The following is a 27,037-nucleotide window of genomic DNA, read 5'->3' as shown; positions in this document are numbered from 1 at the left end:
AAATTAAACTCTATTGTGTGTTAATGGCTGTGTGTAATGGCTGTGTTCAGAGCCGCTGAGGCGTGAAGGGCCATAGCTGGACCCAAACTCTATCTGCATTAACTAGAGGGCCCACACAGCAGTGCATGGACTGTGCTGTCCAACTGCTACTACATTACCCGCACGCACACTGTTGATTTGGGTGGTGAAATGTGGAATAGTGTGTTGTTTTTAGATCATCTCAATTTCCAGTCTGTTTGGTTTAAAATCAAAACGCTGCACAGAATAAACCAAATTTAATTGCTTAACTATTCACTAGTTAATCTCCTTGACTAATTATTGATATTAGCCAAGAACACTTTAATACATATGTGCTAAGTGTTGCCAGGGGCCGTGCTAACAGAGTTCTCGATGCCAAACACTGATACAGATGGTTTTTATATGATTCATCTGCCATGTTGAGTGTTTGCATACCTGATGAATGCTCTCTGACAGTTGGCATGTCAAAAATGAATAGAGGGCAGAGTCAAAAGTGCGGAATCATGATGAGACCATCACTGACACTGCAATTACGCTCTTCATTAATTCAGTCACAAGTGGTGAACAGCTGGTGACAGAAAATATAATCGACATGCGATTAATTGATTTCCTGAATAGGAGCGTGTTAGTGGATGAGTTGTTCATCAATAGTGACAACAATGTGCTCAGCATGTGAGTAACTGAGAGGGTAAAACAAATTAATATGTCTTAACTGCTGAGTGAGTCAGCCTTTCAATGTGACTGGATGCTCTTCTTTACAAGACATTTCCATCACATTAATAGTTTGATGTGTGATATTGTAGCAATATTCGCTATAGAATTAAGCTACTTAGATCTGGTAATGTCTTTTTTGTCATTTCAGCTCTTTGGGGGTTGATAGTGAGACAGGTGATCACTTCAGCCCTTTTTATGTTCTATTTCATTGTATTTCAAAGCATAAAATCTATATACAATTTTTTGGGATGATAAATAATTTATTAGAGATGAAAGGCAAATGGATGTACAACAAAATCTAAAAATATCCCTAAGTTTGGAACAGCCAAGGATGAGATCTTATCGGTTAAATTGTGTTAAGATGTGTCCATAAACAACTGGACACATCTTAACACAATGTTGCGTTACAGCAGCACCTTCCATGTTATCACCTAAATGTGTTTTAACTGGGGCTCAATGTCAAGACTACAAAAGCTCCAGCCAAGGACCAGCAGCTCCTCCCTCAACAAAGGTTATGTCATCCGACTCTTTATAACCATCCCTCCAGCAGGTGTTCAGAAGCTGCCCACACTGCTGTGATTCACTGTCTCTTCTGACCCACACCTCAGCAGTTCATACAGTCGAAACGCCACCGGATCCCGGCATGAAGTGCTTGAACAACCGGGCCGACAGCCACCTGACTGGGCAGGTGGAGTGCGAGTTGGACAACTTGGGCAATGGTGCCTGGGTGAACCAGGGCTACTGTGGCTCTCCTCCGCCCCTGCCCCGAGCTGTCAGCACCATCTACAACCCTCAGCCTCTCTTCCAAGGCTCCATGGACAGCATGTACAAAGTGGACACCCCCAGCCCGTTCCAGCATCCACCCGAGGAACCACTAGCCAACGAGCAAAATCTGGTGAAGAAACAAAGAGGCTGCTGCTCTTTCATCAAAGGTACGAAGAAGTCACTCTGCTGACTTTAACATTAACTTTACGCTCCGAATATTAACTGTACTACTAGTTTCATGAGTATTCATTGATATTTAATTTTCTATTTTATTAAAATGTCTTAACTGTCCAGCTGACTAAATAAAGTAGGTCTTTTACAGAATTTCATCAGCTTTCCTCCGTTAAAGTTACCCTATTCGTGACAGGTCTTTACAAACAACCTACAAAAATACATCTGTGTCTTAAGTTCATAACCGATGACTTACATTGATATTTTGTGTTTAGGGTTGTGGGGCACAACATTGACCGAAAACACCTCTGACAACAGGGAACTGTTTGTCCGAACCACGCTGCGGGAGTTATTGGTCTATCTGGTGTTCTTGGTGGACATATGCCTCTGTAAGTTATCTACTCATGTTTGTCTCTCATCTATCGTGATGAATCGATACTGACTCCAAAACTACGAACAGTGGTCTGATCAAACAGTATTTGAAAGTAATTCTACCCAGTTAATGACATATGAAAGTGTCTTTCTACGTCTAGAAAATGTTTTTTTAAGTTCTGATACTTAAATTAGATTTAGGTTTACACTTTAATACTCTCCTGGATTTAATTTGCATAATGTTACCTATTGAAATCCCTTCCACACACCACCCCCCAATATACGATTTTAACATATTAATTACCCATAAATAGAATAAAAATATGTCTCTAGGTTTGAAAAACACTCAGTTCATTACAGTGTTCCCAATGACGTGAATTAAATATTTTCTTTGTTGTTTGTGTACTTATGTACTTTATTCCTACTTTAGTATGTTTCAATCAACTATTGTTTTCAGCAACCCTGATCACTGCAGGATGCTACTGTATAGGGCACTTTGGACTGTTGATACACCCTGCTTTAATGCCTACCACAAATGCCCTTCCCATCCTTCTGCCTGAAAGCCATTGTCCAACTGAGCATTAGGAGTGAAAGGGACATGGACACTGCTCTCTTGCCTTTTAGCGATAAGAGCATTAGGCCTCGTCTATTGTTGCTTTGTTTGGGTTAGATTTACATTCTTTGATTAGGCCATTTGTGTCAGGCCAGCGTGCCCTCTCTTCAAACAAATTACAGCCTCTAATCTGGATCTATTCTACAGCAGCCAAACAAATCCTCACTGAGGCTTTGCGTGTCTGCTTCTGAGCTGTCTTATCTTGGACTGCTCAATAGAGCAACGTTTAGAGCTGAGCCTGAGCAAAGACCGATAGCAATCAGTGATTGGATGTTAACAGTGTCATCACGTTGTCTTTCAGTGACGTACGGTATGACCAATTCAAGCACCTACTATTACACTAAAGCCATGACGGACCTGTTTGTGAATACAGCCGGTGAAAGTGGGGTTAGGTTTCAGTCCATTGGCACCATGTCCGACTTCTGGATTGTGAGTTTTCCTCCAAATTAATTTCCTCTATTGTCATCACAGTGCCAAAGTACAAAAATGTTTCAGTCTGTGTGAATCCACCCTGTCGTTGTATGAACAGTATGCCCAAGGCCCACTGCTGGACGGCCTCTACTGGACTAAATGGTATAATAACCAGTCACTGGGGAGCGGAGACCAGTCCTTCATCTACTATGAGAATATGTTGCTGGGAGTTCCCAGGATGAGGCAGATCAAGATCAAGAACAACTCCTGCAAGGTCCACAATGACTTCCAAGATGAGATCACTGGATGTTTTGATGTCTACAATGACAAGAAGGAGGACGACCTCGGCTTCGGTCTCATTAACGGCACCGCGTAAGCCCCTCTTCAATATTGTTACAGGGACACTGTGCTGTTCTATTTTCTTCGGTTATTTTCATGCCCTTTTGTTCCTCTGCAGCTGGACCTACCACAAAGAGAAAGAGATCAAGGGCTCCTCTCACTGGGGCTTGCTGACCACCTACAGTGGAGCAGGATACTATCAAGACCTGAGTCGGACCAAAGAGGAGAGCGCCGCCATAATGACGGAACTGGTGGACCACCTATGGCTGGACCGAGGAACCAGAGCAGTCTTCATCGACTTCTCCACTTACAATGCAAACATCAACATGTTCTGCGTTATCAGGTAAAAGGGCACAAGTAAAAGCAGCAACTTTACCCATTATTTGGTACCCAGTCATTGGTTAATCAAAGTTTCATCTGCTTCTTTTTTAGGTTGGTAGTTGAATTCCCAGCCACAGGTGGAGCAATCCCTTCCTACCAGATCAGAACGGTCAAACTGATTCGCTACATCACCTACTGGGATTACTTCATCCTGGGCTGTGAGACAGTCTTCTGTGTGTTCATCCTCTACTATGTTGTGGAAGAGATGCTTGAGCTACAAATACACAAGTTATCCTACTTCGGAAGCATCTGGAACATACTGGACATTGTTGTCATAATGGTAAGTAAATGTAATGTGTTGATTCAAACATAAACATATTCTCTGATTGAGCTTGGCCCTAAACTATGAAAATTGTTCTTCTTCCCAGCTCGCCATCGTTGCCATCGTATTCAATATTTTCCGAACCGTCAAAGTGGACAAGTTGCTTGGAAAACTCCTGGAACAACCTGGAATCTATGCTGATTTTGAATTTCTGGCGTTTTGGCAAACACAATACAACAACATGAATGCTGTGAACTTGTTCTTCGCATGGATCAAGGTACAGACATCTTTTACTTCATCTCCTTACTTGGAAGTGTTACCCAGCTTTGGTGTCATCCTGAATAATGTGTGTATTCCTCTTGTCCTTGTAGGTTTTCAAGTACATCAGCTTTAATAAGACCATGACTCAGCTGTCCTCCACACTGGGAAGATGTGCCAAAGACATCTTGGGATTCGCCATCATGTTCTTCATTGTCTTCTTCGCTTATGCTCAGCTTGGATATTTGCTCTTTGGGACAGAGGTTGATTCCTTCAGCACCTTTGTGAAGTGCATGTAAGTTGTGTCAATCACGACAGCTCAACAGGAAAGAATTAAATTGGCTGAATGAGCATGAATTTATTTTCTTTTTCCTCCCGCAGCTTCACACAGTTCAGGATTATTCTCGGAGACTTTGATTATGATGCCATCGACCGTGCCAACAGAGTTCTTGGGCCAATCTACTTTGTCACCTATGTGTTCTTTGTTTTCTTTGTTCTGCTGGTAAGTGGTTCCGTTTTATAAGACGTCTGACTTTAAAACAGAAGAAATGAGCAGCCTCATCATTTCTCCATGCACTTGTTTCTCAGAACATGTTTCTGGCCATCATCAACGACACATATTCTGAGGTCAAGGAGGAGCTCTCATCCCAAAAAGACCAGCTGCAGATTACGGACATCATCAAACAGGTAAAGGCGATGATTTGAATGTAAAAGTAGAATCTATCAATATCCAATTTTACACCCAAAAATATTTATTCTTGTAATTCAGAGCTATATGAAGACATTTATGAAGTTGAAACTCAAAAAGGAGAAAATATCAGATGTTCAGAAAGCACTGCGCTCTGGATCTGGAGAAATTGAATTCAAGGACTTCAGAGAAACTCTGAAAGAGTGAGTAACAACATATTCAAGAGAAGGGCATGTGTTAGCGTTGGTGTTAAAGTTAACCCTCACTGCTCCGATGATCTCATAGGCTGGGACATGCCGATCATGACATTTCAGCAGCCTTCTCGCGGTTTGACTGCGATGGGAACCAAATTCTAGACGAGGGCGAACAAGAAAGGATGAAAATCGAGCTGGAGGAAAAGAGGGTTTGTGACTCACACAATAAATGTGATAAAACACTTTCATTCAGTTTTTTGACTCAGTTCTTATCCAGCTTGACAAAGTAAAAAAGATTAAGAAAAAATGCAGACGAGGCTGTTTTCAAAGTGGCTTTTCCAATTTTTTGTCAGGATGCTCTCAGCGCTGAACTCAACAATCTTGGAATGAATTACGGAAACGAATTACCGGAGAAGCCTGCTGTGACCTCCAGTGAGCAGAAGAACCACTCCGGTCAAATCTTTGTGGATCAGGAACAATTTCTAAAGTGGGAGAAGTTTTTACATTTTGCCTATGATATGTCTTGAAGTATTTAGTCACTTATTTCATTCAAAGGACATTAACCAAAAGCTGAATTTTCTTTCTATCATCACGAAAGACTGGTCAGACAGGTTCTCCAACTGGAAAGCTCTGTGGCAGGCATCTCAACCAGGATGGAGTTGATTATGGAGAAACTGGGATTACAGGAGAAAACCAATGGGAACGAAACTGCAGGGAAACCGTCTGCAACCAATAATGATGTGAGTATGGAAATAAGTTCTAGATTTTCTTCAACCTCATTGTATAAAATTCATGAAGTAGACTCAAAGTGATGTTTAAACTCTGTAGCCGTATTATAAGGAAAATGTCTTAACCTCATAAAAAACTTTTTCTAATAAATAAATAATGTTTAATTTTCACTTAACCCTGTCCAGAGTGATGATGCTGCCTCAGATAGGAGCGTCCTGGTTTGTGTGGACAGAGGTACGAAGGCCGATCTGTCATTCAGGAGACCAGCACTTCGTACCAACACCACTTACGACTGTCATATGTGATCAACCCTCTGGGAAACCAAATCTTTGGTTATCTGGAAGTCAGCTGACACACGCGAATGTATATGGGTCACACACCAACAATATTTTGTGCTTCACAACTTCTCTATATTCAAAGTAAAAGTTCTTCACTTTGAAAACAACAATTAGGCATTAAGAACAATACACGACAGACAGTATGACTTACAAAATGTAGCACTTTCCTTCAGCCACTCATTTTATGGTCACATGTAAATACTGTACTCATACTTTTTGAATTTGCTTCCTAGGTGCCTGCACTAGAGCTTATATAATGGAGTGGTTAAAGCTCAGATTTACAGAGGACTACAATGTACATTGTGAGGCCTGAAGGTAAATCTGCATATTGTAAGTGTTGTGGAATATCAATTTATTTCAACTGTAGGCTAGAGGAAAAAGTTATGCAATATAATCTATTATTAGTGCAGATGCCACTCTACATCTGAGGACATGAATGTTTGCCTTGCTTTTGTCACGTAATGTTTCTGTATGTTAAAGTTCTATTGCAGTTCCTCAGAAACTATCACCCCCATGTAGTTTAGTGAGACGTCTACTAAACAATTTTACAATATATTTTTTTAAGTTCATTAAGTTCATATACAGATCAGTCGGTAATTATTCATCAACTTCCTGAGCTCCAACAACCTCATGTTGTAACAGGGCAAACGTGATGAGTGACAGCATCTATAGCTCTTCATTAAAATCTATGTCTGGATCAGGAACATATTTATTGTGCCAGTGGACTGGATATTAAGAAATGTGGTTGTCATCTTTCAGGTTTCATATGACCCAATGGTACTGCAGAATAAAAAGGATAGAAGAGTTTTTGTGCAAATGTATAGAAAACTCATGCTGTCTAGTCAATTAATCATTCAGATGACACAAACCTGAGTTTAATAGTAGTTACTATGTTTGTTAGAATCCCTGTAAAGACAATTTTACAGTGAATTAATGTGTAAAGCTCAATTTATTAGTGTATAATTAATGTACCAATGAGCAGTTTGAAATGTTTCTTTATTTGAAGTGACTTGATATTTTCTGTTCAATGGAAAACTGTTTTCATCCTTTATTACCAAACATCACTTCTGTTGTTCAACGTACATGTATTATCGTCATAAAAGCAAATTGCCAATACATTCATTATTTTAAGCAAGAAATACATCATGTGTCATAAGCGTGCAGTTCGAGCTGAAACTTCACCTGCCTCCTGCTACGTCCTGAAAATGGCACACAGACTTAAAAATGGGGAAATCCACGGTTGAAAAGAATTTAGATCTGTAATGGAGCCTCCGCAAATAACAAAGTTTGAATTTACCAGCACATCAATTAAGGCTTATGCATAAATAATATTGCTGAAATTTAATGATGGCATTTTATCTCATAACATTCTACCTACAGTATGTACATTATTTATTAAGTTTCATGAAGGTCTGTGATCAAGGTTTATATTTACACTCAGCAAACATGACCCTGTTTTGTTAAATGAACATCCCCAGCTCTAATAAAGTAACAAAAACATTATCAAGTATGTTGGCTAGTACGACAGGAGGAGTAGAGTGAGCTTACAGGGAGTGTGGTACACTGTACAGAATGGCACATATGTAAATAAAATCCAAATAGCAGAATGTGATTGAGAAATCCTCTTGTTATTTTAGTTTTCTTTTTTTTTAATAGTTTACCTGGGCTATATGAACATATTCTTCTAAATAATGAAGAAAAGGGGCAAAAGTGAATGCGGCCCTGACAAATGAATGACATTTAGAAAACCTTCCACTTCCACCAAATTTATATAAATTAAAACAATCCCAATTTATAGTGTGTGTAAACGTTTGGCAGGGCCACTGAAAATGTTTTGAATGTCGTCAAACATAATGCAATGTCATTAGGGGCTGGTTTTAGTGAAAAATTGAGTCTTCAGTTCTTTGCAAACTCTCACAGCCATCAGAAAGAAATCACTTTAATTTAACTGAGGTTAACAAGAGGAAGGGATAAGGAAGAAAATGTTTAAGTTCAATATTCCTCCAGGAAACCAGCCCCAGAAGCTGCACACACAATCAGTGAAATTTACAAAGTTTGGGGGTTGCACTGTTTTTACAATATTTTCTTTGTACAGAGAGCATGTGCTAAATAGCCTTTGCTTTGAGACACAGGATTATAAATTAGTCTTATCTAGGCTACATTTCAGTGTAAAGTAAAATCCATCAAAAGTCTGCAAAGAACATACTGATCACTCTGATACAAAACATGAAAACATATTTGTTTTTACTTTGAGAGCCATGAAGGTGAACGTTTTTTTTTAATACACAAAATTTACCCAAGAGACAGCACATTGCGCTATAATTTGCGCTATAATCTCCTTTAAAGCCTTGTTTATTGTACAAATAGTCTCTTCACATGTACTGGAAAGGTAAGCTATGGTTCCAGGGCCTCTATTCACAAAGCATTTTCATTAATGTATCAAACAGGACTGAATTTATAGATATTGTATGAACTGAAGCAGATCATGTTGCACAAATTCATGATAACTGATCATACGTGCTTGATCTGTGCAACACTGTCATTACTGTATGCCTTTTAAAAAACTGACATATATTACAAAAATTAACGTATGAAGACATGTGTGGATTTGTCCTCTGTCGTATAAAATGACAGAAAAATGCCCCAAGTATGACAAGTAAATATTTTGACGAGTCTGTAACTAACCAACATATTTTCACAGAAATATTACAAAACCATATTGGCAAAGTGAGGGCAGATATTGCTATAGTTTAATAGTTTAACATGTTATAAAGTTTGAGGTTTCAGAGGATTTTAATCCTCATCATATTCCAGTGAGCTGCTGGACTAACACGATGGCTTGTAGTTAACTGTGCTTTTAGCTCCACAGAATAAAATCTGTTTTGTTAGGATTTTATAATCTTTAGAAAAAGTGTTGCTCTTTTTTTTTTTTATGGTTTGGCCAATTTTTCAACTTATATGATGTGATGAGAGGAAAAGCACCAAAGAGTCTGTCTGTTGGATACCTATCCTGTAAACATGCTAATGCTTCAAATCCTCTTGTCACAGACCAGGTATGATTTTCATAGGGCCAAACATTTACATGGCTGGACAGATAGTCAGGTGGTTTGGATTAACTTCAGACGCCCAAGAGCACTTTTCCATAGCAGAACTCTTAATTATCATCAAATAAACTTTAAAGAAGTTCTAAGTCAAATTAGCATAGTCATTTAAAAGAATCATTTTACTAGCGCAGGAGCAACTACTTGCTACAAAGGCTTTGTGAATATGGCCCCTGTCCCTCTGTTACCAAAGATGTCCAGTTGAAAGAGTGCTGTGTGGTCTGAAGGCTTCACAAATGCTCCTTGGTGTTACACTTAGTTTAGAGCCAGCTCACTGTGATTGGTAGCCAGCCATGCTGAAGTTGGTCAAGTTGGACATTACTGGAGCAGGTTGGGCTGCAGCCTGGGCTGACTGAGATCCAAAGTTTCCCACCCAGGCTGGTGACTGGGACTGCCTGAAATACATGATTACAGCAGTTAGTATGACTTGTGGCCACTGTGTACAAAGATGAGCCGTGTTTTAAAATAAATCTGCATGCAGGAAAAGCCCTCCATTTATATCTTAGAGTTAGCATCAGTCAGGATTCAGAGGTATTTAATGGTGTAACTCTACTAGCTTGTACAATGAAATCTCTATAAACAGATTTATCACATATATATGCAGAATCTGAAGGTGGGGGACAAGATTTTGGGGCTAGAAGCCTTCTGTTTTCTGTTTGTAGTTCGACCAATCCCTTCTGTGAAGAGAGCAAACGAAGTGGAACATATTGACTGGAATGCATCGGCTATCAGCTTTTTAATTTATCTTTATTTCATATGCAGATAACTGTTAATAGTAATCTGGAGCTAAAACACCATTAAAAAATCTTGGCCTGGATAATTACTGTCTTCAACGGAAATATTGCTGTTACCCCAGAGGCTAATTCATCATCAGATGTTAACTGAAGGGCTCCAAGATTGGTAACAATATAGTAACTGAAAAAAATATAGTAAATGAAAAAATATATTTATATATATATATATATATATATATATATATATATATATATATATATATATATATATATATATATATATAAATAATATTTTTTTTATTTATACACACACTACAGAGTAAAACTCACTCTACTCCAAATCCTTGCTGGTTCCATGTCTGGTTGTACATGCTGTAGGAGGGAACTTGCCACCCATTGGTCACGTACTGACCATACTGCTGCTGCTGCTGCTGCTGCTGTTGCTGCTGCTGCTGCTGCTGCTGCGGACTTCCATAGACCTGGTTCCATTGTCCCCACTGATTGTACTCAACCTGAGTGAAGCCAGGGAGAAAAGGTGAACATATGTCCTATTAGATGTGACCTCTACGATTAATAAGGAACAGATAATATTATAAATTCTGCAAGATGATTATAATATAAATACAAGAAAAGTAATTTTGCTAAATTTTTTAACTCTGCAAGCATATCTTGGGATTGATAATATATCAGTGTCATAGTCTGGCCTAAAAACCAATGTTTCTCTGACAGTGTTAATTAAAGATCTAAACCACCATCAAGGATTTCCCGCTGTCCCTACCTGCTGTGGACTTTTCGCCATGTCAGGAGATTCTTTGCCCCAGTAGCACTTCACCATATGTCCTTCAATGGCTGTGCCATTGACGGAAACAATGGCATGGGCAGCACTGTCATGGGAAGAAAACCTTAAAAAGAAAAAGAAGTAGAAATTATCTCCCAGCATTTCTATCAGGCAATTCAGAAAATAAAATAGCATTAAAATAAATTAAAATAAAAGCATTAAAACTCTGATGTAACTGATCTGTTGTAAAAGCACAGCGGTGAAGACAAGCACGACAAAAAAGGCCACTGTCACAGAGTGGAATTAACTGGCCTGTCACTGAGTCATGCCAAGTGTTTGTGTTGACATCTAGAGGCCAAATGTTGTAACAGACTGAAATGCTACCTGATGAAAGAGTATCCTTTCTCTGGGAAAACTCTGACTTCCATTATTTGACCAAAGGGTGAGAAGGTCTGTCGCATTAAGTGTTCTGGTGGAATAAAACAGAAACAGGTTTATGTGATTAGTTCTGTGGCTATTTGATGACAGTGTTCTACAAGTACTCAGACTACTACGACTAAGGGTTCAAACAATGGCTCCTCAGAGAACTTGGCACTTGCCTGATAATCCTGACTGGATCCCCCCACAGTACACGGTACAGTTCTGTGGACTGGACTGAGTCAATACGTCGTCAAACTTCAGCAGCTTTGAGCAATCTGAAATAAATACAAAACATGCAAGGAAGGTTCAAATCATTATACACAATCTTAAGGGGTTATAATCAAACCTATGTCAAATCTGTGCTTAATGAAATATATGACAAAATGATCTACATCCATATTTGATGTCCTAATAAATAAATAAAAACAAAATAACCAAAGATCTCTGGAACGCTAGTATACAAATATCTTCTCAAAGCTGTACAAAAATATTGTCAAATAAAATCGAGTTAATGCTATCTCATTTTGTAACCCTATACACTTGCCTCAGGTCGAAACTACAGGGGTAAATGCGACCAAGATGTATTGAGGACTGATCGTGATCCGATCAGCGAAAACACTTGCGGAGTTGGTCAGAGACGCATTGACACGTGTAAATGCAATTGTGTTGTCAATCCACATACAACAACTACATGAGCGGATATAATAGTCGTGCATCATTGTTCCAAACCAGCAAAGTAGCAATAACCAGTACACACAATGCAGTGTTCCCCTTAATCCCCACGTTATTCAAGATACCTGTGGAAGCAGCGAATATGAGACCAAACAAACAAACAACAAGCAAACACAATATCACAACATCACAGATGGGTACAATCATCTATTTTTCTTATATTTTTTGGTGACCAGTACAAACAAGAGCAGAATGTGACATGAGCTGGAGCGATCGAATCACTATCAGATCTCAACACTGGAGACATATACGACCAGATAAGGAATTAAAGGAATTGAAAATTATGATTATGAATTGTATCTGGATTCAATTTGGTGTCTTTGCATTACGTAAGGTCAGGGGACTGATAACGGTGTAATTTGTAGCAGAGCTAACAGGGGAGTGAGGAAAATCTCAGTCAAACAGGGTCTGCAAACACCAGCACCCTCATGAGAAGAGCTGCAATCACCCAAAAAATATGTGATTCCCTGTGTTGGTGTACAATTAATGTCGGGTTTAAAACTTACTGTCCTGGGAACTCTTTGGAGCTGGTGGTTTACGTGTTGCCCAGTTGGTCCTGATTTGGCGTCCTCCGAGCCACTGTCCCCCCATGTTGACAATGGCATTCTCTGCATCCTATAAATCCAAATCAAACAGTTACACCACTGGATTTGACTTTCCTCTGTATTGTGTATTAGTGACCACAATCAGTTCTCAAGATATAAATTACTATTTTTAAATCAATGTAATATTCAAAATGTTGATGTAAATTGTATTGTTAGATGATTTTTAGTGACTATGGTGTGAATAATTTTTATTTTAATGACTTTGAATGCATTGAGGTAAGATAATAAACAGAAAATAGAAATAACCTTCAGTCTGTGTTCTTGCACTGGAACCTTACCAGTTTGTTGTAGAAGGACACAAATCCATACCCCTTTGATTTGCCTGTCGCCATGTCCTTCACAACACGAGCGTCCCTGCAGGCAAAAGTTAAAAACAGCTTCAGTGCACTTTTCATTTGAAATGCTTCAAACTTAAAAAGGAACCACGCAAAACACACTGAACTGTGAATCCTCTACTCTGTCCTACATTAACGTATATTAGCTATCATGACTTTTTACTGAGCACTGACTCCAAATGTAACTTCAAAGCAACACTTGAAAACAAAACAAAAAAAATACCAAATAGTACAAATACATGCAGCCTACAGTATTTAATAAAAATAAATAAAATTCTGATGTATTAATGGATCCTTGCCTCTAAGCACCACTGTTTGTTCAATGCTCTCAACACTGAGTTAAATTCACAAAGGAACAGATTCTATGGATTACCATGCATTCTTAAAATCTGCTATTGGTGCTCTTCCTTCAAATAGAAATATATATATATATAGAAAATATCAAAAGAGAAAAAAGGAATTAAACGGCATACATGGCCTGTTAACAGATTTCTTTATTTTTCCTGGTCAATTCTTTACCACCAATATGGAGTATGGAGTTTGGGGAGCTGCAAATTTTAAGAAATTGACATTTTCAGTAATTTTGGAAGAGGATCATTACACTACAAACAACACTATGCAAATCAAGATGAGACAATTTAAACATAGGTTTAGAGGAATACATTGAGTATTGGAATTTGTTAATCTAAGCTAAGTCATGTTAATACATATCATCTACAAATAATGACATATGGAAAGAATGGAATAAATAGAGAAAAACTACATCTGTGTCTCCAGAGTGCACAGTTCCTTGCTGTTAGCCTTCAAGCTCCTGTCCAATCCTATGAGCATTTCTGTAAAATAACCAAAGTGCTATTACTTCACTGAGACGCACAACTAAAAGCGGTTCAGGTTCTACATACAGCTTACATTTTGCTGACATACTGCAAAGTTTACTTACCACACCCTAAATGTGTAAGGAAAAGCAAGAGTAGGCTAAAAGCTAACACTTCATGTTAAACATATAAACAATAAACAGACCACAAGTAAATATCCACAGATAAGTACTGGAAAACCTATAGGAATTGGGATGCAATAACTTTTAATCCTTAAATGAGTTTGTTCCAATCTGTCAAAAGTGTTTTTAATGACAGAACAGTGTGTATGATAAAAATAGGTTGAGTTCATCTACTTTCCCGTGAAGTTTAAAAGGTATCTTGGTTTATCATGAACTATGTTTACATGCATGTATGTGGTGTCTTTTGCAAATAATAGAAATGTGACATAGATACATTCAAATTAAACAAAATTAAGCTGTTCGTGAATACTAATCTTTTCCATTGACCTCTTCACACCTGCTCATATATCAGTCTCTCTACCTAATTATTTATTCTCTCATGGCCTCCATATAGTACTTATTTGAATGGCATCCATCTCGACAGATTAATTATTATCGATCAGTGGTTTTAGTCTCATTGTGTAATACAAGCTTTTGTTTCCCCTTTACAGTTAATGAATATGTTTCTCCAGTCATTCTTGAGTGCCTTTATAGGATAGCCATCAGAGACATTAAATGAGAGGGAATGAGGAGAGAGAGAAGGGGCTGACATGTCAGAAAGGTCCTTGGTAAGAGTTGAATTGAGTACAATGTAGTTCAGCATTGACCACTATGACAGGGTGTCCCAATGTTTTTTTAAAAAAACCCAATGATTGTTTTTAACCCAAAATAAAATAATTAATCTGAAATCAGACAGTATCTTGTCAAGTGTTGAGGAACAACAACCTTCAGGATGCCAGCTCTTGTGGTCCAGAGTTCAAAATCATGATAATTTTGCATACTGTCTGAATTTCTATATATAGTTTATATTTACATTTAAGACAACACCCATGCCATATGCATGCAAACACAGTTCCAGTTGGCATATGCTTACAGGAGATATTAATATAACCTTAATATTGTCCAACAAAATCATTGTAGCAATGACATTATTGCACTGTACATAAATAAAGAAATATCCCCTTTCAGTAAAAACTTACGAGATTTTCCCAAAAGGTGCAAAAGCAGCCTTGACATCCTCGGTGGAAATCTCTGGGCTCAAATCACCCACAAAAACATGGAAGTGATCTAGAACGAAACAAAAGGACAGAAACAATTTATTATTCTCTGGTATACAATGGTTTGAGTGAAGCAGAAATCAATAAGTGATTACTTACTGGTTGTGTCTTTCTTCAGGCTACTGGGAGTGGTGGCCCAATTAACTTTGACCTCCTGAAATCAGAGTTCACAGACAAGATTTCAAGACAGAGTTGGAAAACAAGGATCACAGAGGAGTTCTGACCACTAATGACCTGCTTATCCTCACTCTTCATCGTAGATCAGACAAGTTGGCCTACCTTTCCTAGTATCTTCCTCCCGTTCATGGCTGCGAGGGCTGCAGCAGCATCTCTGTGTTCAAAGAACTCCACAAAGCAGTAGGGGTCGTTGCTTGTATGCTGCAGGGACAGAGTCAAACACAGCAGCTCAAGATGTGTGTTCCATAATTTTACAGACAACCGTGATCTGACTGCAAATCAAAACAATTGCCCATTTTCATTGTATTCACATTTCTTAACAGTCGAGCCGATTTTTTAAAACTGTATCAGTTTGAGTTTTCTTCCAAAGGTGGGACATGGAATGGGGTCACACAAGAAAAATAAATTATACAACCTAATCATCATTTTGTCTCACCTCTGTGATCATCTTGCAACTTTTACAAGGTCCAATCTGGGTGAAGAGTTGCAGAACCAAAATTTCCGTCACATCCCGAGAGAGGTTTCCCACATACCTGGAGGAGGAACATGATTTCTTAATGAGAGCTGTTACAGTTTGATACCGGCCACAAAGAGCTGGTAAAGACAGTGACACTATTCTGACAAAGTGACGCACAGACAGATTACTTCTGGAGTTAGCTTGTGACCATCGATAATGAATTATCAATGTGACGTAATTTACATTAGCTTGACATACACTAAGTACAGTTGACGCGCCGCTTACTTAAACATCATATTTTAAACAACTTTATATGTATTACCCTGGTGTTAGCAAAGCATTAAATGTTAATGTTGTCTGATAATATCCACCGTGACTGTGATGACAGCGGCTAGCTAAGTTAGCTACCAGCTGCCGACGCTAGCGAAGCTAACGCTACGACACTTTAAGGACACATAAAATGACTTACAGGGTTTTCGGGTAGCTATCGTCGTCCATGGCAGATGCCGACAGTCACCAGGGCAGGAAACGTTAGTTACTAGCTGGTTAGCTAACGCTTACCGACTCCAGTGTGCGCTGTCAACTACAACAACTAGCTAACTAGCTATGAAGCTAACTAACCGGGCGCCAGGACATACGTCACGCTGAGAGCCGAGAGAACGTGGGTGATGAGGAGCTCAGGCGAGGTCAGGGTGAGGAAGATAAAAGAAAACATGTTACACCAGAATCAGAGGAAATTATACCTTTATTTTAGATAGCTGTGTTTCTAGTGGGTGATTTTATTTATTAGTTACTACAAAAGCCTTAGAATCGAACATAATAACCACTCATATTAACACATTTTGCAATGTCTGGAAGTAATTTGAATGAGAGACTTTTATTTTGAAGTGGACCGCAAGGGTAGACTTGTTTTTAATGACCGGTGTTTCGAGTTATGCCTGCACGCCGAGACTTGATGCACCTCGCGGGAGCGCGCACAGCTACAGCGGAAAGGCGATACCAGACGTGATCATCTCTACTATAATGTACTATTTAAAAATAAAAATATCTTCTCGTTTGTTTGGTTTTTCAGATACTATTTCCAGCTGATATTTTGGGCTGTTTTGACTTTACATTGAACATTTCATACTCATCTGAGAAAATGAGGGGATGCAAATCTCAGCAGGCTGAAAATCTGCTTTGCAGAATAATGAATCCTCCTCTTAAATTACCAAATAATATTTTGGGCTGTTTTGACTCTTTAATTTATTGAGTTTGACAGTTTGGGATTTTTCCACAATTTAACGCCAGCGAACTATTCCTCCGAATTATTGACAAATCAGATCAATCGCGGGGAAATGCGTCTTCAATTTACGAGACTAAACAGTTTATTTCCGTAGAGATTATGTCTGGCAGCGTCTTTCCGCTGTAGCTGTGCGCGCTCCCGCGAGGTGTATTCAGTCCTCGACGGGCAGACAGAACTCACAACACCTGTTTTCCCAGCACCACCCGGGCAGGAGGACGAGGAAGGAAAATAAGCTCAGGTGTCAGAGTAAAGGCCACAGTGTGAGCACGTATTGAATATCACATTTTGATATGAATAACAAGTTCTGTGTTTTCTTACTGAACAAACTGTTAGTGTTGAATGATGGATTTAACGACAATAAACCAAATCAAGATCAGAATCCAAATTTTATTCGTAGATTCTAAATAAATTAAAAAAACTGTCAAAGTTTACACAAATTGAATAGATACATGTTATCTATCCATCTACATTTGAAGCCTATTTTTTTCCTTCCCCGTTATTGTCACTTTCCACTGTCATATATCAGCTAAAGGGAGAAATACAATGAGTAAAGAAAAATAATATTACAATTGTGAACAATATCTATCTATCACAATAAATATATTTATACCCAGCATTCATTGCTGTCAGTATTGCAAAACATTTTGATACTAGCATTAGGGGGCGCCAAAGATAGTAATACAAATAATGTTCTAGTAAGTGTCTGTGGTTTTACCACAAATATTGTGACGGGTAATTTTATTTTGAGGTACTTTCATTGAAATTTCATCAAACCAATATTTATTTCTCTTGAGTCACTGTTCAGAGATTTTCTATCAAAACACTAAAGGTTTCTCTTGGGTCACTTTTCACATCAAGTATTTGTGGTTCAAGTTTGTGTTGAATAACACTGAGGTTTACTCCATTAAAACACCCTCTGGGAAGGGTCAAGGCATGACAGGTGGTGAGTGGTTAACAGATACATGTCAGCATTGGTTGCCAAGCTTGCAAAAGAGATGCCCTTAGTCTTAGCATGACATGAACATATTCTGGAAACGTCCGCATCATTGCTGAATGATGAATCTGATGATCATTTGTCAATGTGATGTATCACTGTATTAATTGTTCCGCTGACTAAAGGCATCAAATGTTAACACATACAACAGAACAATGTCGGGCTGACAGGAACATTTTCCACTCGCAAAAGAAATCACAATAAGAAATGTTTGTGTAACTGTGTCACTGACACACACACACACAGACACACACAAGATATATAGTCTATAACATACTAATCTGGCTACTGTATTGTGTGACTACAATACAGTAACCTATAAAATCCCTATCTTATTGCTATTGGGAAGTATTTATGGAGCTGAGATATCCCTTTACATACACCTGTCCATGGGGACTTTGGAAGATTATGTCTATGCTGTTTACCCTTATAGAAATTGGCTCTATAGGCTATGCAATGCAGGTTCTGTTGTTGTAAGTTTCCTCTCCATTGTAAGTTGTCCAAAAAAATGTCTTCAGCTGCAATGTCCAAATCCATATGGTGGTTTCCAGCCAATTGAGGATGACTTTGATTTACTAACATGTCCCTTATAGTATGAAGCTGAACTGGAGTAGTCCTGTGATTAAGATCTGTCATAAGAGGTGTCACCGCAGTGCCCACACTGTATCTTGCCACCACATAGTTACATAATTGTGTACCAAATCATAGCAAACCTGCAGACTGAGTTCCCTCAGAGAAGATTTATCATGTGGGAGTCTGAGTACATCTATTTGGAGGAATCTTTTATTATGAAATAAAGAAACTTGGGATTCCCTTGTCTAACACAGAGAATGGTTCTCAACATGGGGGTACAGTCTTGATGGGGATGAGGAGTCCCGGAGAAGTTGGGCTGTATATTTCTAAAGTTGCTTTCAGACATGCACTGAACTCTAGATAGTCTCCCGACATTCTCCGGAGGAGCTGTATGTTGTAGCCCTTTTGAACTTCAAAGGATCTCTGCAGAATAAGGTCTGGACTTTGTCTTAAGTTTGCCTTTCAAACATGAACAATGCAGCAGTGGATTCTCCGCGCATAAGTGTTCTCAAGTAAACAGAAATCTCCAGATGGCACAGGTAAGGGGTGGTGGAGAAGGCAAAGGCATGATGTAACATATTAAGTGATATTATTATTATATTTAAAGGTTCAGTGTGTAGAATTTAGTGATATCTAATGGTGAAGATGCATGTTGCAGCTGAACACCCCTCACCTCACCCTCCCCTTCCAAACATGAAAGAGAACCTGTGGTAGCCTTCAGTCATATGAATGTATATAGTCTTAGTTTTGTATTGCATTTGGCTTCTTTTATAGTAAGCTCTTTTTACCTTGATTTAATTTTAATTTTAATTAAACTATTGCACTGCTGAGCTGAGCAGTTTCTTCTTGTCCAACAACTTTCATTGTACTGTTGACCCCGTGTTAACTGCATATGACAAATAAAACTTGAAACCTTACACACTGAACCTTTAATGTATGTGTTTGTTTAGAGCACATCCACACTGTCATTGGCCCTTATTACCATGTATGACACCGCTTTTTGTATTTGTTATGTTTTTCATTCTTGCTGCAGTTTTCTCATATGTGCTTATTCGGACATTATCCAGAGTATCGACCTGGGGTCTGGCCTCGTGGTGAAAGTCCGGAGCCTCTCGTTCAGTCATGTGCGTTCTTTCATACTGAGAGATTCCCTGCAGAGATCATCCGGAGTTCAGTGCATGTCTGGAAGCATCTTGAGAGGATGCACACGTCTAAGAGAGAGGCTCCGGGAAGTCTCCAGAGAATTCCATCCAGCCCGATAGTAAAAAGCAGCAGGTGAATATGAGACTGTCACTTCCGCCACAGCTGCGGTATAAAACCTTCCTTCTCCAGATGAATAATGAATGCAGAGCAAAGGTTCACTTTGTGTCTGCGTACGGCGAGAGAGGGTGGTCTGCTGCGCCATAACAAGTTGGAGGAGCCGTGCCACCGCGTATCCAGCGCCGTCCGCCCCCGACATTAACCCGGCTATTTCGAGAAACTTCCAGCCCACTTTACCACGTCACTTGGAGGAATCTTTTAAAGCGTCCGTCGCCCGTATAAAAATGTCTCAGTAGTCGACAGCCAGCCAACATGAACGGCATGAAGACACAGTCGCCCACACTGGCGATGGCAAATAATGACAGCGAGCCCCTGCCGCTCGGCTGGGAGGTGAAGATCGACCCGCAGACCGGGTGGCCCTTCTTCGTGGACCACAACAACCGGACGACAACCTGGAATGACCCGAGACACGACACGAAAAAGGTAAAAAAAAAAAAGAAAAGAAGAATAAGAGCCGCTGGATAAAGTTGCTTCGTCCTTTTAGAGGATATCCTCGCGTGTCGCTACGTGGGTTCCAGTGCGTGTTTTTGTGGAATTCAGCGTGTCGCCACATCACTGTTATATTTAACCCTGTTGACTATGGGCCTGCTTTGGCTCGGCACCGTCTCCTCCCCCTCACAGGCGGCTCATGAGCCCATTATACCGGCTGATCAACCCCGCTATGTTCCCGTGACATGATCCAACTCTGTTATTATTACTCGATGACTCACTCCGCTGCAGCGTGTACCTACGATGAGCTTCCACTATTTTAATAGCGTGTCTGTCCAGTGGTGGGGAAACACACCGCGACGTCCAGCTCGCGTTAAACTTTTTGCCTTACATGGATTGAGGCTGGTCCGGCTCACTTTGGCCTGTGGAGCCAGTCGGTCTCCGTGCGTGTGAATAATTCATGATCTGAGAGCAGTAAGAGGGTCTGTGCGGATGAAGTGAAGCCCCACACGCTGCCAGCTGCTGATCGTTCGTCTCAGAGACAGGGCACCGTTGTCCAAAGTTAGTGTCCCGACGAATCTGCGGCAAAGTAACAGCTGTCAGGGGATAAAATTGGTGCAATGGTGCTGGGGCTGAAATGGCAGAGGGCAAAGGGTCGTTCACAGCTATTTCGTAACTTTTGTCTTTGAGGGGAAACCATAGACTTTAGAGTGGGAAACACGCCACTGGCTTACTTATAAATGTAGTGTAGACTTCTGTATGTTCGCTTTAATGGCCTGAAACTAAACTACCAGTTGACCTGTTGCTTGTGTCTCTCTGTACTCACTTGATACACTGTAAAAATAATTATAATGATAATAAATATTCTTTGGCTAATGTAAATTTACAGTGTTATTCCTGACGTGTCTGACACCCAGGAATGGGAAACCCCAACCACTATCTTACTTTAAAATTAGCCACTGCCTTACTCTATGATATACTGAACTGTTTGTATTCAGTATATCAGTAATTACAAAATTACTGTTTGTATTTGCCCTAATATTGTAATTGATTTAGTTTTGTATGTATCCCACATGTATTCCACATTGATTCCTGTTCTTTTTCATGGAGACGATGGGTCTGGTCTAAGAAAACTGACATCAGGAACAAAATTCAACTCACTGCACAGGACTGGGCGATATGGTCAAAAATGTAACATTCGTTCTATATCGACAATTATCAAGATAAATGTCAACTTATTATTTATTTTAGGTTTAAAGACAGATTTTTGCTGCTGAGAGAAGGTGATAAACAGCTAAATATTTAAAAAAAACATTAGAACATTAAAGCTAATATGTGTAAGTACATAAGCAATATATCAATATATATTGAGCTATTCCTATACTGGTTTTGATGAAAATAATATTGCAATGGTTATTGTCATTGATTTATTACACAGCCCTATAGACACAAGTTTAGACAAAAATAATAAACATTGACTCTTTCTTCTTCATAAAATGTTTCTAACTGGAGAGTCGAGCATTAGTTGTTTCTCTTTTCTCTCGTTGTGTATGGCAAAATAATCAGCTAATAACATGCTGGCCTGATGAGAAGCTAACAACATGTTAGTTCAGAGGGTGTGCCAAACTATTGTTGAGGGGATAAGTCAGGAAACACAGCCAGGTGAGGGATGTCAGTCCGATTGGAGCAAAAATATCAAAAACAAGTGCAGTGGTTGTTCAAATGCACCAGAGTCTCTTGTTAATCAGAAGCTATTTATCAAATGCTCAGAGAGGTGATACTTTTGGCATCCCTCTGTGGAAATGCTACATTTTGAACTCTAACCTTTTATCTCTGGGCTGAGAGCACTTTCCTATTAAAATACCTCCAGGTTCCTAAAACCATCCGGTTGTATGTTAGTAATAACATGCAGATAGCTTGTTTAGCTGCACTTATTCAGACAAGATTGTTGAATTCATGATAGTTTCTTTCTGTTTTGAATGTATGTTATTTCATTTAAAAATCTCTTAACAGAGGAATTAGTTCCTAAATAGTTTACTAAATATTTTTTTTACTCATCTATAAGAAAGAATATCTTGAAAAAAATTACTCAAGAATTGTGTTTGTTTTTGAAAATGTTATAACTTCTTTTTTAGAATATTCATTGATTATAAATAATTGTCCAACATTACGTGATAATAATGTTGACCAGGTTTGTAGGGTTAACTGTAAATGACATTACTATATTGACAAATAATGTTGCTTTAATATTTGTGTGGTAAGGTAACTTCAATATATGTAACGGAGACATGTTGCTACTTACGAAGTCCTCCAACTGCTTAGAATAGTTTCATTTATTTGCTTTCCTTTGTCTGAGCTTGTGTTGTAAATAAACAACAAGATTCTTGTTGTTCACTGTTTACCATCATATCAATATACTTTGTTGTGTTACAGGTGAGAGAAGTATCAGCAAATGGACCCAACATACCACCAGAACCGAGCCCTCAGGAGACCCAGAAGAGCTTTGTGAGGGAGATGAAGCACCCGATTCTTCGCCCAGGTTACGTTCCCATCCCAGTCTTCCATGAGGGCGCAGAACTCAGGCAGCAACAGCATCCATGTTTTTCCTACATCCAGCCAACCACTGCACAGAATATCCGGAGTGACGGGCGAACACCTTCCCCCACACCAGGGCTCCACTGCAGGCCGAGATCCCCGTTACACAGCCCTTCAGACAGCTGCTCCCCTGATCCTGGAAAGGTCGGCTCCCCTGTTCCACAAACAGCAGAGGTAGGTCATGGCATGAAGAAAAAATGAATGCAGAAATAAATGTAAATATAAATTACGAAAAAGTGAATGTTTACTGTTTCAGTTAGATTTTTGTATCTATTTCATTAGGTTTATACTGCCCCGCATCACCAACCCCCACGGCCCAGCAGCACCGGTCTTCAAGCAGGTTACATCCCTATCCGAGTGATCCATGAGGGCGGAGGAGGCCAAGCACAAACCCAGGCTCAGTTAAATCCCTCTGTCTACTCTCAGCGCATCCCCTACCCAGAGCACCCGCAGCCCTTTCACCGCCTTCAGACAGACGAATGGCCGGGCTACTCTGCAGCAATGCAGCCTCCCAGGGAAAGGGCATCTCCGATATTGTTTCCTCAACATCGGGATTCTTCGTCTATTCATCTCCCGGCTCATATCAGAAGTCAGTCACCCATTATAACGCAGGTGCTTGGAGAAAGACCACAGGTGATTTAACTTTTGTGTGCTTTCACATTGATTTTGATTTTATTTTGAAAAATATTTGTTTACATCAGTATGTGTTGACCTAGATTGTTACTTCTTTTTAACTCCTAAGGCTCATGTCCTCACGAAAGAACCGGCTCAGAAAATAGAACAGGAACAACAAAGCACGCAGCAGAAACCTGAGAACACGCAGCTCCCCCAGCCACTGCACACAGAAGCTGACATCCAAAAGCCTCCACAACCTCAACTCTTCCAACAGCCTCTGCCTCAGCAGCCTCAGCAGCCTCAGCAGTTCTCTCAACCTCAGCATTTCCCGCAACCTCAGCAGTTCCATCAACCTCAGCAGTATCACCAACCTCAGCAGTACCATCAACCTCAGCAGTTCCAGCAACCTCAGCATTTCCCTCAATCTCAGCAGTCCCATCAGGCTCATCAGTTCCAGCAACCTCAACACTTCCAGCAGGCACCATCTCAGACATCTCCACAGCCTCAGCAGCCTGAACAGTTACTGCAGCAGCCGCAACAGTTCCAGCCGCCCCAGAAACCAGAGCAACCACAGCAGCACACTGCAGATATCACGGTTCAAATACCTCCAAAACCAGAAGCCCAGGACATGACGGCTGTTCCCCCAGAGGTTCCACCTGCAAAGGTAGAGGCTGAACATGCCGCTCAGTGCCCAATCCACCCAGGCCTGGCTAAGGTACAGCAGATAGTTGAACGGGTTGCTAAACTGGAGCAAGAGGTGAAATGTTTCGATGGAAAGAAGAATGGTAAGAGGTACTTGTTGCTCGAGGAACTGCTGACCAAAGAGCTCTTAGCGCTGGACTCAGTTGACCCAGAGGGTCGTTTAGATGTACGGCATGGGCGACGGGATGGAGTCCGTCGTGTTCAGAACATACTGGAAGAACTGGAGCAACTCGAGGATCAGCCAGCCAAACCTGCTGGCGACACATCAATGGAGGGAGACAACCTGACACAGAAAGGAGAGCCCAGCATGATCACCAAGGAGAATATTGAGATGGCAAAGGAGATATCATAATGACTGCACACTTCATAATCCGGAGGAGAGAAAGATAACATGCTGTATATTTGATTGTGAACACGTCAGCTCTGGCTAACTTCTCTTCCTCTATCTGCAGCATTTGTAGAAGTTGCATGCATTAACAGTGTTGGTATTTCCTGCCATTCAGCACATACTTGGTAGATCAGTGCAGTCATCTTCTTCAAGCCAATGTTGTTGCCTTCTATGTGGTGCCAATGTCTTCATAATAAGATAGCTGTCATGATCAAGGTGTTGACAAAAATTTCTGGTCAAATTAAAGTTTGAATAAGAGGCCTTTATCGCTAAATGGAATAAATCTAGAGGTATTTTCTTAAGAAATGTTATGTGTAGTTGCCTTTTGTCTCGATCAAATATTGTATGGGGCTTTTCTTAATCCACTCAGCTCATTAGTTAGAACACGAGTGCAAACATTCGGGGCTTTAAGAGAAGCATTTTCCCCTTTATGGCCACATGGCCATGTTTGAGCTGCTTTATCACACAACACACTGAATATGTTTGTTAGACGCTGCTTTGTGGTGCATTACTGATTTTGCCATCTTTGCACTTTGCCATCATTGAAATTGCTGAACGTTCAGCAGCACTACGATTGAAATATATCAGTTACACAATTTTTGATTGATGTGTTTGTGTGTTTGTATGTGCATTGGTTTATTTCAAAACATTATATCAGTATTTATATATCATTATATAGTATTTTGGTACATTTACGAATGTATAATGACAAATGGAGGTGAGGTGGTGTATCTTACTTGAGATGTGAGACAATCAGCACTTAGTGCTAGGTAGGAATCACAGCTGAAGATTGTCATAATTGTCCTAGTATAACTACCAAAGCCACAATCTGCAATAACACTGACACTGAAATGGCCTAAAAGCCTTAAAAATAACAACTGTGAGAAAATGCCCAAATTACAGTCAGTTATAATCTTCAATCATTCAAAATCACTTTTCTGATTACCCTGATTGTTTGTGTAGTAATGTATCACTGTAATACAATCAAAGGACAACTGTAATGTAGAGTCACTGCCTAACACACTGTTACAAATGATAGATTGTGGCTTGGTATTGATCACATTTTATGAGTAGCAGGCCGTTGCATTGTTGAACGAAGTTCAATCTGGTTGGTATGGTTGAAAATAAAAATGTATTTGACATGAATTTTGCCTAATATTTGGGTCCTCATAAATGATGCAATGTCAGAGACTGATTTATTTACTTATTTATTATCATTATTATTATTTTTAGGACACTTGCAGTATGGTATTATTTGTCTAGTCTGAGAGATTCTGAGAAACTTTTTTATTTTTAGGACTGCAATGAACGATTCCTTTAATATTTTTCACTAATCCACCATTATTGATTCTTTAATATGTCAGAATAGTGAAAAACAATCATTGTAATTTACCAATGCAGAAGGTCATCAAATTTCTTGTTTGACCTGATGAACAATTGCACACCCACTGGTATTTACTGTAAATTAAGATCATATGAGACAAAGAAAATCATAGAATTTAGAAGCTGGATCTGGAGTATGTTTGATATTTCTGTTTTCAAATTGACTTACCAAAACAGTTATCAATAAATGTCACGCCAATCACCAAACTGATGATTACCTTATTCCTTCAGCACTTCATTTCCTCACTGCATTTATAGCCTTTTTATGAAATGATTATGGGCTTGCCACTTATCAATGACTGGCAATTAACAGAACTGAAGCAGCCTCTTGAATGGGACGTGAAACATTTTCATGAAACACAAGTCCTGTTGATTATCTACACTATCTACAACTCCTCCTGAAGAATGTGTACTCACTACTATAGAAATACACGTTTTTCCATGTACATTTGTTTGCTCTTCCAGTTTAGCTACGATCTGAGAGTTGTCAGTGACACAGTGAGTCGCTGCCTGCGTTCAGCTGCTCTCTGCTTTCTCCCCCAGGGCCCCGACTGAGTCATAACTGACAACATATTTGTGCCATTAACCCTACATGGGTGGAGACATGACTGGTGTGTTTTCTCTACAAATACCCATTATTACTCTACAAATAACCTACATCAGAACAGTAATTTACTATTATTTGTTTTATGATTTATAATCCTGTAATAAATAATCATCCCTCACATAAAACTTGAACAGAACATGAAGGATAGTACAGCCATGCACATATATGTTCTTCTACATACATTGACATTTTATAGTAGATCATTGTAATGTGTTTTATGGACAGTACCTGAGGAGATAACGGCTCAGTCACAGGTCACGTGTCATTGTTTGGAGCAGGAAACGGTGTGTTACGCCGGACACACACACACACACACACACTAACCAGCTGCTGTCTGGGACTCACTCTCTCTCTCGTTCATTGATGTGTTAGCCTACTCTGTGCCCGGCATGCCTGTGGGAAGGGACGCTTCTCCACCCGGAAGGAAATTAAATGACCAACATGCGTAGATTTGGAATAA

At 39.6% G+C, this 27,037-nt stretch overlaps 3 protein-coding genes across 6 annotated transcripts; 2 read left to right on the top strand and 1 right to left on the bottom strand.

Moving 5' to 3' along the window:
* The first annotated feature begins 1,294 nt into the window (after nt 1–1,294).
* Nucleotides 1,295–7,133, top strand: pkd2l1 (polycystic kidney disease 2-like 1). Its single transcript, XM_035172968.1, has 15 exons — nt 1,295–1,664; nt 1,944–2,057; nt 2,955–3,082; nt 3,183–3,436; nt 3,522–3,746; nt 3,836–4,064; nt 4,153–4,323; nt 4,418–4,599; nt 4,686–4,806; nt 4,893–4,991; nt 5,074–5,195; nt 5,278–5,395; nt 5,540–5,673; nt 5,785–5,926; nt 6,101–7,133. Exons 1-15 carry the CDS (start codon nt 1,376–1,378, stop codon nt 6,218–6,220), a joined length of 2,448 nt encoding a protein of 815 aa, XP_035028859.1. The 5' UTR covers nt 1,295–1,375; the 3' UTR covers nt 6,221–7,133.
* Nucleotides 7,134–7,232: 99 nt separating this feature from the next.
* Nucleotides 7,233–16,366, bottom strand: tial1 (TIA1 cytotoxic granule-associated RNA binding protein-like 1). Of its 3 annotated transcripts, none has more exons than XM_035172972.2 (12): nt 16,156–16,366; nt 15,666–15,762; nt 15,332–15,430; nt 15,152–15,206; nt 14,975–15,062; nt 12,902–12,977; nt 12,525–12,633; nt 11,466–11,579; nt 11,251–11,335; nt 10,867–10,990; nt 10,419–10,600; nt 7,233–9,749 (listed from the first exon to the last, which is right to left on the bottom strand). In XM_035172972.2, the coding sequence occupies exons 1-12, from the start codon at nt 16,182–16,184 to the stop codon at nt 9,626–9,628; spliced, it is 1,182 nt and encodes a 393-aa protein (XP_035028863.1). In that variant the 5' UTR covers nt 16,185–16,366; the 3' UTR covers nt 7,233–9,625. The 3 variants fall into 3 exon arrangements, with proteins under 3 accessions (XP_035028863.1, XP_035028864.1, XP_035028865.1); XM_035172973.2 differs by having other exon boundaries at nt 11,466–11,573; XM_035172974.2 differs by having other exon boundaries at nt 11,466–11,561; nt 16,156–16,365.
* A 3,537-nt stretch (nt 16,367–19,903) lies between these two features.
* Nucleotides 19,904–25,733, top strand: bag3 (BCL2 associated athanogene 3). 2 transcript variants are annotated; one of them, XM_035172970.2, is made up of 4 exons: nt 19,904–20,281; nt 22,721–23,056; nt 23,165–23,515; nt 23,625–25,733. In XM_035172970.2, the coding sequence occupies exons 1-4, from the start codon at nt 20,111–20,113 to the stop codon at nt 24,549–24,551; spliced, it is 1,785 nt and encodes a 594-aa protein (XP_035028861.1). In that variant the 5' UTR covers nt 19,904–20,110; the 3' UTR covers nt 24,552–25,733. The 2 variants fall into 2 exon arrangements, with proteins under 2 accessions (XP_035028861.1, XP_035028862.1); XM_035172971.2 differs by lacking the exon at nt 19,904–20,281 and adding an exon at nt 21,392–21,478.
* Nucleotides 25,734–27,037: the final 1,304 nt, after the last annotated feature.

This window comes from Hippoglossus stenolepis, chromosome 12 (genome assembly GCF_022539355.2).
Source record: "Hippoglossus stenolepis isolate QCI-W04-F060 chromosome 12, HSTE1.2, whole genome shotgun sequence".
Taxonomy (NCBI): Eukaryota; Metazoa; Chordata; class Actinopteri; order Pleuronectiformes; family Pleuronectidae; genus Hippoglossus; species Hippoglossus stenolepis.
Note: the sequence above shows the minus strand (reverse complement) of the source record. Positions and strands in the feature narration are given on the sequence as shown.